The sequence below is a fragment of the Dendrobium catenatum genome, unplaced genomic scaffold (assembly GCF_001605985.2).
Source record: "Dendrobium catenatum unplaced genomic scaffold, ASM160598v2 fragScaff_scaffold_1521, whole genome shotgun sequence".
In the NCBI taxonomy this organism is placed as follows: domain Eukaryota; kingdom Viridiplantae; phylum Streptophyta; class Magnoliopsida; order Asparagales; family Orchidaceae; genus Dendrobium; species Dendrobium catenatum.
In genome coordinates, this window is record NW_021319983.1 from 319,195 (window position 1) to 331,698 (window position 12,504).

At 35.5% G+C, this 12,504-nt stretch overlaps 1 protein-coding gene across 5 annotated transcripts; it reads right to left on the minus strand.

Annotated features, from left to right (window-relative positions):
• Nucleotides 1-3,384: 3,384 nt before the first annotated feature.
• On the minus strand, nucleotides 3,385-12,329 carry LOC110096659 (heme-binding-like protein At3g10130, chloroplastic). Of its 5 annotated transcripts, none has more exons than XM_020822705.2 (8): nucleotides 12,033-12,327; nucleotides 11,847-11,933; nucleotides 9,179-9,249; nucleotides 8,648-8,722; nucleotides 4,496-4,600; nucleotides 4,252-4,381; nucleotides 3,842-3,951; nucleotides 3,385-3,758 (listed from the first exon to the last, which is right to left on the minus strand). In XM_020822705.2, exons 1-8 carry the CDS (start codon nucleotides 12,226-12,228, stop codon nucleotides 3,684-3,686), a joined length of 849 nt encoding a protein of 282 aa, XP_020678364.1. In that variant the 5' UTR covers nucleotides 12,229-12,327; the 3' UTR covers nucleotides 3,385-3,683. The 5 variants fall into 5 exon arrangements, with proteins under 5 accessions (XP_020678364.1, XP_020678362.1, XP_028556297.1 ...); XM_020822703.2 differs by having other exon boundaries at nucleotides 8,643-8,744; nucleotides 12,033-12,325; XM_028700464.1 differs by lacking the exon at nucleotides 11,847-11,933 and having other exon boundaries at nucleotides 12,033-12,329.
• Between the last annotated feature and the right edge of the window lie 175 nt (nucleotides 12,330-12,504).

A 12,504-nucleotide genomic window follows, 5' to 3' on the forward strand; every position in this document is an offset into this window, starting at 1 on the left:
TTGTAGCTTATAATATCAAAATAAAAGTAAGTATTAAATGTCTAGTACAACAACAAAAGCATAAACATAAATTGTCTAGCACATGAAGTTTCAACTATTCAATAAAAGGAATGATATGATTAACTTCTTCAGTGGTTTGTCATTTCATCAGGTGAAAGATTAACAATTTCTAATATTCTCATATCATCAAGAGACTCAAATCCATCTCGAAAATGAGAGAACCTCGCTCGCAGTCGCGGAAGTAAATATAACATTTTTTTTTATTTTTTTTTGTTTTTCAATGGACACGCGTATCAGATACGCATGTCCTTTTGAAATTAAATAGTATTTTAATTGGATACAACTTTGCCATATCCAGCACGTATCGATGTCGTGTCAGAGGTGTATCAGTGTATCGGTGTACCAGATACAACATGCCTTCATAAATAGGTGTATCGATGCAACATAGCTCCCGTACCTTCAATTTTTACGATTAATCCATGAGTCTTCACACATATAAATAACTTCAAATTTTATTTTTCATCTTCAAAACTACTGTAACTGTCTTCATTTTTTGTCTTGTTTTGCATTTTATAAAAAAATCAAAATCTTATGAGCACACATATCTTCAAATTATAGTGCAAAATGTTATCAAATTTAATATTTTGTCTTCCAAACGACTAATCATCTTCATTTTTTGCATAAATTGTGAATTGGAGATGAATTAATCAAACATTTGAAATAGGTTTTTAAATGCCATGTGTTATGATTTAAATGTTCATGATGGGATATGTTTAAGATGCTCCTGGTTTTTTATTTTATTTTTAAATTAGCATATATTATACGACATATCATTCACTTTGGGTCAACTTGGCTCATTCCAAGCAAAACATCACAATTTTACCTTCATGATGTAAAGTCCCCGGAATTTTCCTATGCTGATAGTGCTCCCACTTGGACACAATTGTACTTCCAAAGAAACTCCACCTAACATCAAAAGATGACATGCATATTTGATCTAACTCTTTTACTTTTACATCCCAATCAAGGGCGGAACCACCTTTGGGTGAGGGGGGGCAATTGCCCCCCATTAAAAAAATAATTTTTTTTTTATTGTATAGTTTTTTAGGTTTTTTAATTTTTATTATAAGGGTTTTTAGGCAATTGCCCCCCCTAAAACTTTTAAAATACTATGATATTTAGACAATTCCTTTTTTGTATAAATTGTGAATTGGAGATGAATTAATGAAACATTTGATATAGGTTTTTAAATGCCATGTGTTATGATTTAAATGTTCTTGATGGGCTATGGTTAAGAAGCTCCTGGTTATTTTTTTTTTAAATTAGCACATATTATACGAGATATTATTCACTTTGGCTCAACTTGACTTATACCAAACAAAACCTCAAAATTTTACATTCTTGATGTAAAGTCCCCGGAAGTTTCCTATGCTGATAGTGCCCCCACTCGGACACAATTGTAGAAACTCCACCTACTACATCAAAAGATGATATGCATATTTGATCTAACTCTTTTACTTTTACATCCCAAAAGACTTTATCTCACTATTTGATGAGGAATTTAATTCATTCCCAGACAATTTTTCTCTTAGAAGCATTTCATCCGAAAAAAAAAACGAAGTTATTTCTTAATTAGACATTAACCCCAATGATTAGTCTGGCTGCTTCAAATTCAAGATGACTATTTCATCCCCAAACCACACATTGTGCTGAAGATCTAGCTCCCATGCAAATTATCCTCTTTGGCCCAATCTATCACATAAGCATTTTAGTAGTGTAGATGAAGATGGATGTTTACAGGGATAGAGGGACAGACATAAGCTCTATTGAGTTACCTACATGACCAATTGCTGATGTTGACAACTAAATTTAGTTTTGCATATCTGCAATTATAACAATTAAACTTTCTTTAACTTGCTTATGCGCCAATGCTGAGGGAATTTATCACCCAAAGGTCACTTAATTGTACTTATTTAGGTTCTGTCAATTTTGGAATCTACTGTTTGTTTGTGGTTCACAAGGTTATCATTTCTTGTGCCATTTAGGCACACGAGGTAGACAGAGGCGGAAGAAGACGACACTTCTATTCAATAGACTAAAGCTTTGTTTGAGACAATTTTCTTACTACTTGTTAAAACAGTTTTTTAGTATAAAAATTAAAATTTATATGTTAAAAAACTGCTTTAAGAAGCAGTAAGAAAACCTTCCCAAATGAAGCTATAAGATTTTGGCATGATGATGTTCGTCTCAAATTTGTCACTGCCTTAAGATCCATATAAGTACAAAAATATAAGTAATGAAAAAAAATTATCAGGCCGTGTGACTAATCAAATGATTATATTTGTTATTTTTGTTCAAGAAAAATGTCAAAGAGAGCAACCCTGGACTGGGAAGTTCTTTCATTAATCAGTTTGAAAAAGCTTACTGAACTTAAGATTTTGCTTGGATGTTAGGAATTTGAGGGTAAAGAAATGAAAATATAAGTGGAAAAAAGCTCACTTTAAATTAACTATTAACTAGTTACATGAAATTTGATCTTTAATTGACCTTATGCTTTGCTTATTTATATCCGACATCCTTCATGTTTATACATGATTAGACTTAGTGCTCTAGTTATAATTAATAAAAAAGTTTAAGAGAGATAAACAATGAAAACAAAGACTAAGAAACTCACCATGATGATGAAATTATCAAAACTAAACAAGGTGACAACATCAAGAAACTTGATAAATTATGTTAAAAGTGGAAGTGACAAGCTCTTGAAAATAGACCCTGTGATGCAACCAGAACAGCTTACCACTTTCTTAATCCCTATTGTCACTGAGGTCATTAAGTAAATTTAAGATAATTTCTAGATCTTTTTATCAACTAGGCAAGTACAATTATGGATAATATGGTCCATTGCTTGTCTAAGTGGATGTGAAGTAAATTTTCCCAGTTTGTATAGTCCACTGCAATTTTGGGAACTTGCCAACTGATAAAAAGAGCTTGTGGTGACCTTTTAAGGGTAGACAAAACAAAGAAGACATTTAACTCTGAAAGAGCAAACTTTAGGTTAAAATTCTAGTGAAAAAATAGAGGTATTATACTATTGCAATTATTAAGATAAGGCTAATAATGATGACAATGAAAAATTGCAATTATTATTGCCAAATATGTTGGAAGAAATGGAGAAGCATATGGGCTAAATTACCAATCAATTGGAGAACCGTGTGATAATTGTGGGTACCAGCTAGTCGGGTTTGTAAGAGCATTGGAATTTGTTGCTAATATTTTGGGTCTTTTCTACATGGTGTTAAAAAGGAGAATCATGCGCTAACCGCATCAAGTGGTTGGATGAAAATGACTAGTCTTAGAAGGAAGCTCGTGAAAGTAACAAGAAACTACTTTAAACAATTAACTTTATTTAGTGGTTTTCGGTACCACGTGGAACGAGGCTACAACAGGGATTAGTAATGCCAACATCAAAACTCAACTACAAAAAGACATATAAAGAAGCCAATCAAATATTCTATAATACATTAATCTATACGTTATCGACAGAAGAACATCAAATATACAAACTTCCTCTAAAAGCATGCTGTTTCTGTAATTAAAATTTTTTTTTTTACAAAATGATAGGTTCCGTATGAGATAAAATTAGAGTTTACGTACAGGTTCCCATTGTAGTAGTGGTCAGACAGCTATATTGTTCTTCTTTCAACTTCCAATGATATTTCATTGCGGCGTGTAAAAGGAAGTGTGAATGGAGGGTTAAACTTCAGGATAGTGTGAACAAGAAGTTCAAGTCAGAATTTGGGAGAATCTAATAAAATGAACAAAACTAAGATCCGAGCATTACCTGCGCTACTTCTACCATTGCGTCTCTTTTAACTTGGAATTCAGCATCATTATTAAGAGCATCACGTAACTTGGATTCCCGACGTTTCACATCTTCATCAGTCACAAAACCTATTGAAGTGGAACATACTATGCTCAGCGTAAATGATTCAGAAGTTAAAATTTAATGGTTCTAAAAAGATTAAAATATAGTTGACCAAAAATGACAAAAACGTTTACCTAAGATAACAAAATCAACATGCTTGAAGTATATTAATTAAGAGGATACTTTTCACTTATTCAGTACCCCTCAAGAGCGTTTTATCAACTAAAAAATCTTTTGAAAAATTATTATGAACTATATTATCGGTTTCTATCAGAGCATTGCAATTTTAATGGATAAAATGATTGTAGTTCAATGAGACAACGAACCAGGAAAAGCGGTAACTGCAACCGTTTTACCAGGAACCTGCTTGATGGTTACAGAAGGATCTTTAGGTAATGGCAAATTAGAACCATACTTGCGGGGCATCACAAATGACATCTGCCACTTCTCACCTGACTGAACAATATCGCAAATCAATCAGTTTCTACTTGCCAGAGGGAAAAACAGGGCAGTACTCTGTAGATAATGCAGCAAAATACAAACTAATAGCTAATGCATATGGGAACTTGCCTGCTTGGTTATTACAGGTGTTGTCATGTCCATTTTCTCTCCATCTGATCGAACCTTACGAGTATAAACAGGAGTAGTCATTTCCATTTGTTCGCTCAAAGTATTCTGCATAGCAAAAGGCTAGGAATCAGTTTTTCCTACGATAACCTAAACGGAGATGCCCATCAGAATGCGTAAACACACACATAAATCACATGAACCGAATCCAACAGTGTTATTCTACGCCCAAGAGACTCAACTATTTTTTTGTACAAGCGATGACCTCATTCTAATGCAATGCAGAACCACTGCACTGCTCCACTTATGATGGACCATTTTGGATGAAAAATATAGCTTTATCTTTTCCCTCATGGAAGTGAGCTCTTACATGAATGAGGATAATCTCCCTCGTCATCATGCATATATAATATATGTTGATTTGAGAGGTATGAGAGGGGAAAGCATAACTTTATTATACAACATACTCCCTATTTATAGATCTATACAAGAGGTCTAATGAAGAAACAAATAACTACATAATCATTAATAATTGTTGAAATAAAATCCTTCATAAATCAGATGTCTAGCTATGGAAGGTGCTCAAAGTATTTCTAGAAGGCCTCCCGTGGATCTTAATTCATAGTCATTGGATGTATGAGGGAACTAAGGGCTGAGATTTAACACTCCCCCTCAAGCTGGAGAATACAGATCTGTCATTCCCAGCTTGTCAATCATTCTGAGAATGATAGAGTTGTCCAATCCCTTGGTGAGGAAATATGCAAGTTGATCTTTAGATGACACATGGTTGATACATATGAGATCATTGTCTAACTTTTCTTTAATAAAGTGTTTATCTACTTCTATGTGTTTGGTCATGTCATACTGGACTGAATTGTCGGCTATATTGATTACTAATTTGTTGTCATAATGTAGCTTCATGGGATATTCCCAATTGATCTTTAGGTCTTCTAAAATCATTTTGATCCAGAGTAACTCACATATTCCCAAGACCATAGCTTTCTATTCTGCCTCTGCACTTGATCTTGCCACCACATTTTATTTCTTGCTTCTCCATGAAACTAGGTTCCCTCCAAGAAATGTGCAATATCCTGAAGTAGATCTTCTGTCTATTGGCGATCCTGCATAATCAGCGTCAGTGTATGCTTCTAGAGTCATTCCTTGATCTCTCTAAGAGAATATGTTTCCTTGGGTTTCCCTTAAGTTAGTGTAGTGTTTTGTATACTACTTGCATGCGTGTTATTTTTTTTTTTCATAAATTGACTGACTAAACTTACAACAAATGCTATATTTGGTCTGATATGGGAAAAGTAGATCAATTTTCCACTAATCTATGGTAAGAACCTTTGTCTACATCCGATCTTCTTTAACTTCCCCCAATTTGAGATTTGGTTCTACTGGTGTTGGTGATGGCTTGCATGCTAGTTTTCTTGTCTCCTCTAAAAGATTTTTAATGTATTTTTGTTATGAGATAAAGATTTTCTTACTGGAGTAAGCTACTTCAATTCCAAGGAAGTATTTTAGCCTATCAAGTTCTTTGATATCAAATTCCTTGGTAAGGATTTTCCTTAGACTCACTTTCTCTTTTTCATTATTCCCAGTTAAACACTCAGACTCTGGAGAAATTACCATACTACTGGTATATGTGGATGAATAGTGTATGATCCCCTTGACTTTGTTTATACCCATTAAGAAGCGTAAATTTTGAGAATCTTCTGAATCAGTCCCTTGGTGATTGTTTGAGCCCATATAGAACCTTTTTTAATCTGCACACCTTGTTGCCTCCAAATTTTTCCTTAAACCCTGGTGGTATTTCCATAAATATCTCTTCTTCCAAATCCCAATGCAGGAATGCATTTTTCACATCTCTGGGGCTCGGTGGTTCGTATCGTTCATTGGCCAAGCTTAGTTTGGATTACTTTGGTTTACTCTGATTCTCATAAGCCTTATGAATATTGTCAATGATATGATCTTTTCAATTGCAATTGTTGCTTTTTATTCCTCTATCCCATGTAGTTGATCTTAAAATCAATTTCTCATGACTACTCCGAAACAAGACTTGATACATCATCTTCAATTTCCCTAACTTCATGTCCTAAATACAACACCCTTTTTTAGGTTTAGCTCCTACTAGATATGTAATGATATGATCCAATACATAAAGCCTCATTGCTCAAATTATGGCCTTTTTTTCTCTCATGATATCTCTATCATGGTTTGTGTTCTGCCAATCACCTCAATCACAATGTGGTTCCGTGCAAACTGTTTCATCATTGCTGGATACTTTTATTTCTTATGACAAATATTAGATCTTTCTTGATATTACTATACTAAGAAGCAAGAGGTGTCAATAAATAAACCAATTCAAAAATCCGCCTCAAACCCAACTAAAAAAAATCTAAAATCAGGTTGACTAGCTTATTATTCGGGATGGGTTTGGGTAGGGGTATCAATTTTTTACACGATCTAAAAATCTGACCCGAAAAATCAAGTTTTTGGACGACTCATTTAATAAATGGGTCGTGTTCGTGTTATAATTCCTAACCCATTTGAAAAATAGGGTTATGTCCGGGTCAACCCGCTAACTCAAAAACTATGTTACATCGATACGGATGCTACAACACAGATACGACACAATACAGATACAGGACACGTCAATTCTTAAAAATACATGATACAGGTACGACGCGGACGCGTCATTATAATTTATAAATCATACATAAAAATTAAGAAAGCAATCATAGCATAATATTTGAAATGACAAAAAAAATGAAAGCAACATCATTTGTAGCCTTGTAGCTTATAATATCAAAAGAAAAGTAAGCATTGAGTCGAGGGAAGAGTTAAAACTCATTGCCTAATAAGAATTTTGTGGCATTATTCCACTAATTATGTTGTTGCATGATTTGGTGGCATGTTTATTGAATAACATATGAGAGCTAAACTTCCTTTTATTTCCATTTAAGAAGACATACAAACCACAATAACATGATTTTTTTTAATAGATGAATAAAAAATCAAAGCATTACAAATGCAAAATAAGTGATGCCCTAATATCATATTTTCTAGTAAACTAACATCAATGTAAATGGCTAGCGGGTTCGAAAATGAGAGAACCTCGCTCACATCCGCGAAAGTAAATATGATGCGTCTTTTTTAGGATTTTTTTCGTCTTTCAACAGACACGTGTATCTGATACGCTGTGTCCTTTTGAAATTAAATAGTATTTTAATTGGATATGGCTTTGACGTATCTGACACGTATTGGTACCGTATTGGACGCATATCGTGTCCTACACGTATCTGATACAGCACGCCTTCATAAATAAGTGTATCGGTGCAACATAGCTCAAAAATGATTTGGAAATGACCCGTGTGCAGCCCCGCATGTCTTGTAGTACCGTCGGCACCGTGTTACTCTCGCGGCTTGCCTACGGCCTACCTTGACCCTACGAGGTCAATTTTGGGTTGGATCAGAACCCAACCTGAAACCCCATTTTGACACCCTTAGGTTTGGGTTTGAAATCTTGACTTGATTAATTTTTTTGTTGGGTTTATCCAAAATTAACCCGATTAACATTCTGGTTTGAGTTAAACGAGTTTCTTTCGAGTTAAACAGGTTGTGTTGATATTTAATAAAAAATTGCATAATCTATATAATAAATGGGTTGAAAATGGGTCAAGTACATTCGAGTCGGGTCAACATCGGTCAGACCTGAACCACACTTGCCAATCCAAATAGACACCCGTATAAGAAACCCTATTGCTTTGATTGGTTTGTCGGAATTGCAAGAGAGGAAATGATGGCATGGGATTTAAGCTGAAATTTTTCTTCACGCACTTATTCGGTTGAAGAGAAATTAAGTGGAAGAGTAAGTTCTCCTTTGTGTTTGGTATTAATGAATATCTAATAAATTAAAAGATGGACGCAACCTAAAGCGATTCAGGTTCCGCTTTACTTCAGCTTTTCACTAGGTTTATACATGTCTAATTTCCGGAGTAAAATCAATTTCCTATGAATTAAACACAAACCAAAAAGCCAAGATGTAATAATGACGTAAACAATATTTTCTTTCACCTTAATTCCCCATAACCAAACACAACCTTAAAGGACCACCTTGAGGATTGAATACGAAGCAGCATTTTTATACCTTACCAAATAGATATGCAGCCAACACATTGAATGCTTGAGAAGCACCATTGAAGTCAAAACCATTCTTCCCAGGCATGTCTGTTTCAGCAACACAGTAAGGCTGTTATGAAAATAAATCGCTCAGTAAGGTAATCAAACATTAAGAGTTAGAAGATTTACAAGTACGGAAAGCTGCTGCAAGCAATGATATATATTTTATAAGCAAGAAGCAATATACTAAATAATATGTAAGGATAAACTCAAGTCGAATATGAACTGAATGTTGTTAGTTCTTAAAAGATGATAATGAATTTTCCTGAAATAAAAGTACTAATGACATCATGATAAATAGTTTTTTGCAAAAGAGCTACCAAAGTGTTTTTAGATACTCTAAATTGAAACCCGCAATATGCAAGCCCTTGTGCGCTGACTTCTTAATCTAAGAACTGGTATTAAGTAGAAGTTCAAACAAAGAATTGGTGGTGGTGCTCGTCAATTCTTAACTGCAAAAAACTAACAAAAATAAAATTATTAACAAAATAGAATGGAAGATACCTCCACTTCTCTGATCACATATTGATCTGTTTGTTTAACAACCCGAAAATTGACCGTCTCAAGATCCGGAACTTCCAAAATGCCAAAAAAAAATATAACAATTAATATGATATGCCTTGGAAGCAAAATCAATGAGAAAACAGAAGAAAAACTGCAAAAAATTGAGAAACGGTGGTTGATTTTGGGATTAATACTCAACACTAAAACAAGATACAATGATCTACAATTAGAGAGGTAAGTTGGCTCTTCCAAACCACCTAGACGCTGCTAGGAAGTCCTCAAAGACCAACTACAGCCGAAATCAAATCAAACATAATCCAAAAACAATATAGGTAATCCCAATTAAACTCCCCCAAATAGCCCTCCTTTCCATAATTAATTTTCCTCCAATTGAATTTCAAATTCTAATTCTTTACTTCCCTAATTTCCTCTTTATTCCTCTTTCTCTCATAATGAAATTTAATGTTGTTGGGCCACACAATGGGAGTAGAAATATTTGCTCCAGGTCTGGCCCCTTCCTGCTGGATTGGCAAGCCCGCTCCTATCATATCAATACTCCCCTCCAAAAATGCATCTTGTCCTCAAGGCGAAAGGATGAGAGCTACCTTCTGATTATCTCATATGGCTCTCATGTAGCCTCATAATCAGGTAGATCCTTCCAACGAACTAGGATCTCCTTTGCTCCTATTGTCTCTTGTTGTGCTTCAATGATCTCCATGGGTTTCAAAATCACTTCCACGTCTTTAGTCAATGTCGCTGGTAGGGAGAAGAGGGTATGTGATCTTCGATGGTATGTCTCAGTTGTGATATATGAAATACTGGGTGAATTGTTGATAATCTTGGGAACTTTAGACGATAGGCTACTGCCCCTATACGCTCTGTCACTTCATAAGGCCCGAAGTAACACGACAATAGCTTCTCATTCTTCCTCTTGGTCTTCCTCTATTGGTATGGTCCCAGCTTCAAATAAATTGTTTGCATGCTCGAAATACACTTCCCTTCTATGTTCATCTACTTTTCTCTTTATATGTTGTTGAGCTCTCAGCAGATGTCCTTTTAGTTCTGCTAGTATTCTATCTCTCTTCTCCAAGTACTAGTCGACACTGGATACTAATGTAGGACTATGCCCGTTATGTACAAAGTGAGGTTGATCCCTCCCATAGAAAAGCTTAAAAGGGGTTATTCGTGCGGTTGTGTGGAAAGATGTGTTATATCAATACTTTGTCCATGCTAACAATTTGAACCATAGTTTTGATGTATTGAACACAAAACAGCATAAGTATGTCTCCACGCTCTTGTTGACTACTTTTGTATAATCGTTAGTCTATCGGTGATATGTTGTGCTCCTTTTCAGGACAGTCCCTTGCATCTTGAATAACTTCATTCAAAAATGACGGAGGAATGTCTTCTCTCTATCTAATAGTATCGATTCTGCAATGCCTTGAAGGCGTATTACCTCTCGAATAAAGACTGTGGCGACTGAGATAGCGATGTAGGGATGCTTCGGCGAAATGAAATGGGTATACTAGCACAGTTAGTCTACCACCACCGGTATCACTGAATATCCCTCCGAGCTCATGTCTCACTACTCATTGACCATAATGTCTTTGCAATTTGGATATGAACAAAAAAAAAATTCAGTTATGTTTGAGCTTATTTATGAAAACTTGCCCCCTAACATCAATGCTTTTTTGCAATATTTGATGGCCTCTTAAGCTTCTGCTTCTCTTCCACCTCGCTATTATGGTGCCTATGATAGGAATAATTATTACGTCCGGATAAAAAATTGGAAATTCGGACGTATACCGAGCAATACCAAGTGCTCGGTACCGAGCTCCAGGTGACGTTGCGCGTGATTATTGGTCTCTGGTTGCGTCCGGTGACCTGGCGTAATTATTACTCCTATGATAGATGGTTCTCTCTCCAATACTAGGTTGTTTGGGGCAACATTTGCTGCTACATGTATTTTGTCCTGGTTGAATGGTTTTGCTACCTCTATGGATAACATTCTTCTATATATCCGAGATTAAGTTTTAATTTTTTTTTTGCATCAGCCTATTTTCTATGAGTGCCTTTCACGGAGGAATTCAAGAAATGGATGGACGGTGGGTTTTTGCTAAGGGTTTTTTTTTTTTTGCCTACTGTGATGACTGTTTTAGCTTTTCCTTTCACTACCCATCCATTTCCTACTCCCCGCTCTGGATAGCTCTTTTTAGCTATGTGATTAGTTTGAGTTATCTGTAGTGGATGGTGCTGAACCTCACTGGACTCCTAATCGAACATAATGTCGGTTCATTGATAAGTCCCCACCTTCCGCCCTTTAGTTTTGCTTCTTTGTCTCCTGGGCATTGATTGGCTTTTTGGCATGGTGCCACATGTTGTTTATTTGTAATTTGTTATAATAGCCCCTTTTTGTGTATTTTGTGTATGAACATTTCTCTATGAATTCAATTTATTGAGCTTCGGCTCCCATCAGGCCCATAAATAAAGTATCAAATATCATAAACTACATTGATTTATTTAAGAAAATATAAGCGCCTTCTGGTGGAAAGATTATGCAGCCCTCATCGTTTATAACAACTCGCTTCATACTCAACTTCCATGTAAAACCATTTTCCAATCATTCATTTCAATCTCAAACTACACAAAACAGGAACTGAAGAGTTACCTGCCATTAAAGCTTCCTCGAAATTACGGGGTTCAAATCTCCGTGGAATCACATATTTGGCAGTTTCGGCCGCCAAATCACCTAATACTGTAGCGAACTCCAAAAGTAGGAAACGATGAAAAACGAAATGAAGCAAGATTTCGCACTTTTTACAGAGAAATCACTGTTGATATCGTTTGAGAGTACCTCGCTGGGTTTGGGAAAAGGCCTGAGATGCGAGGGCTAGGACGAGAGATATCCGGGTCTCCAGAGCCGTCTGAGTCTTGCGAGTATTTACGCCTCTTTCCAACCCGGCCAATATCTTTCCCAGTGATCGTCTGGGGATTCCGGGCTGGTCGCTCGGACGGCGAAGGATCGCAACCGGCTTCCCCACCGCAAGCATCTCTCTCTCTCTCTCGGATCTATTCACGGGGAAATTTTTCGTGAGTCGCGCAAATAGGCTAGTAGAAGCTTGTGTCCTCGTGCCCTGGCTGCCTCCTAGTTTTCGCGCTATATTAATTTCCAAAATAAATCGGATGGGTAGGATAAATTTTAAAATTTTAATTAATTTTAATTAATTTTATTTAATTTTATTTATAGTTGAAAACTTAAAATACTAACTTAATTATTGATTAGATTTTTAAAATTTTTAATTTTTTTATATTTATTTGATTTATTT

What these genes read in the sequence shown, in the direction of transcription:
- LOC110096659 (XM_020822703.2), bottom strand. Translation starts at nt 12,228, where the DNA reads ATGCTTGCGGTGGGGAAGCCGGTTGCGATCCTTCGCCGTCCGAGCGAC. An exon ending in CACCTGTAATAACCAAGCAG is followed by an intron (nt 4,382 to 4,495) that starts GCAAGTTCCCAT and finishes GATATTGTTCAG; the next exon opens with TCAGGTGAGAAGTGGCAGAT. An exon ending in CAATGGTAGAAGTAGCGCAG is followed by an intron (nt 3,759 to 3,841) that starts GTAATGCTCGGA and finishes ACTATCCTGAAG; the next exon opens with TTTAACCCTCCATTCACACT.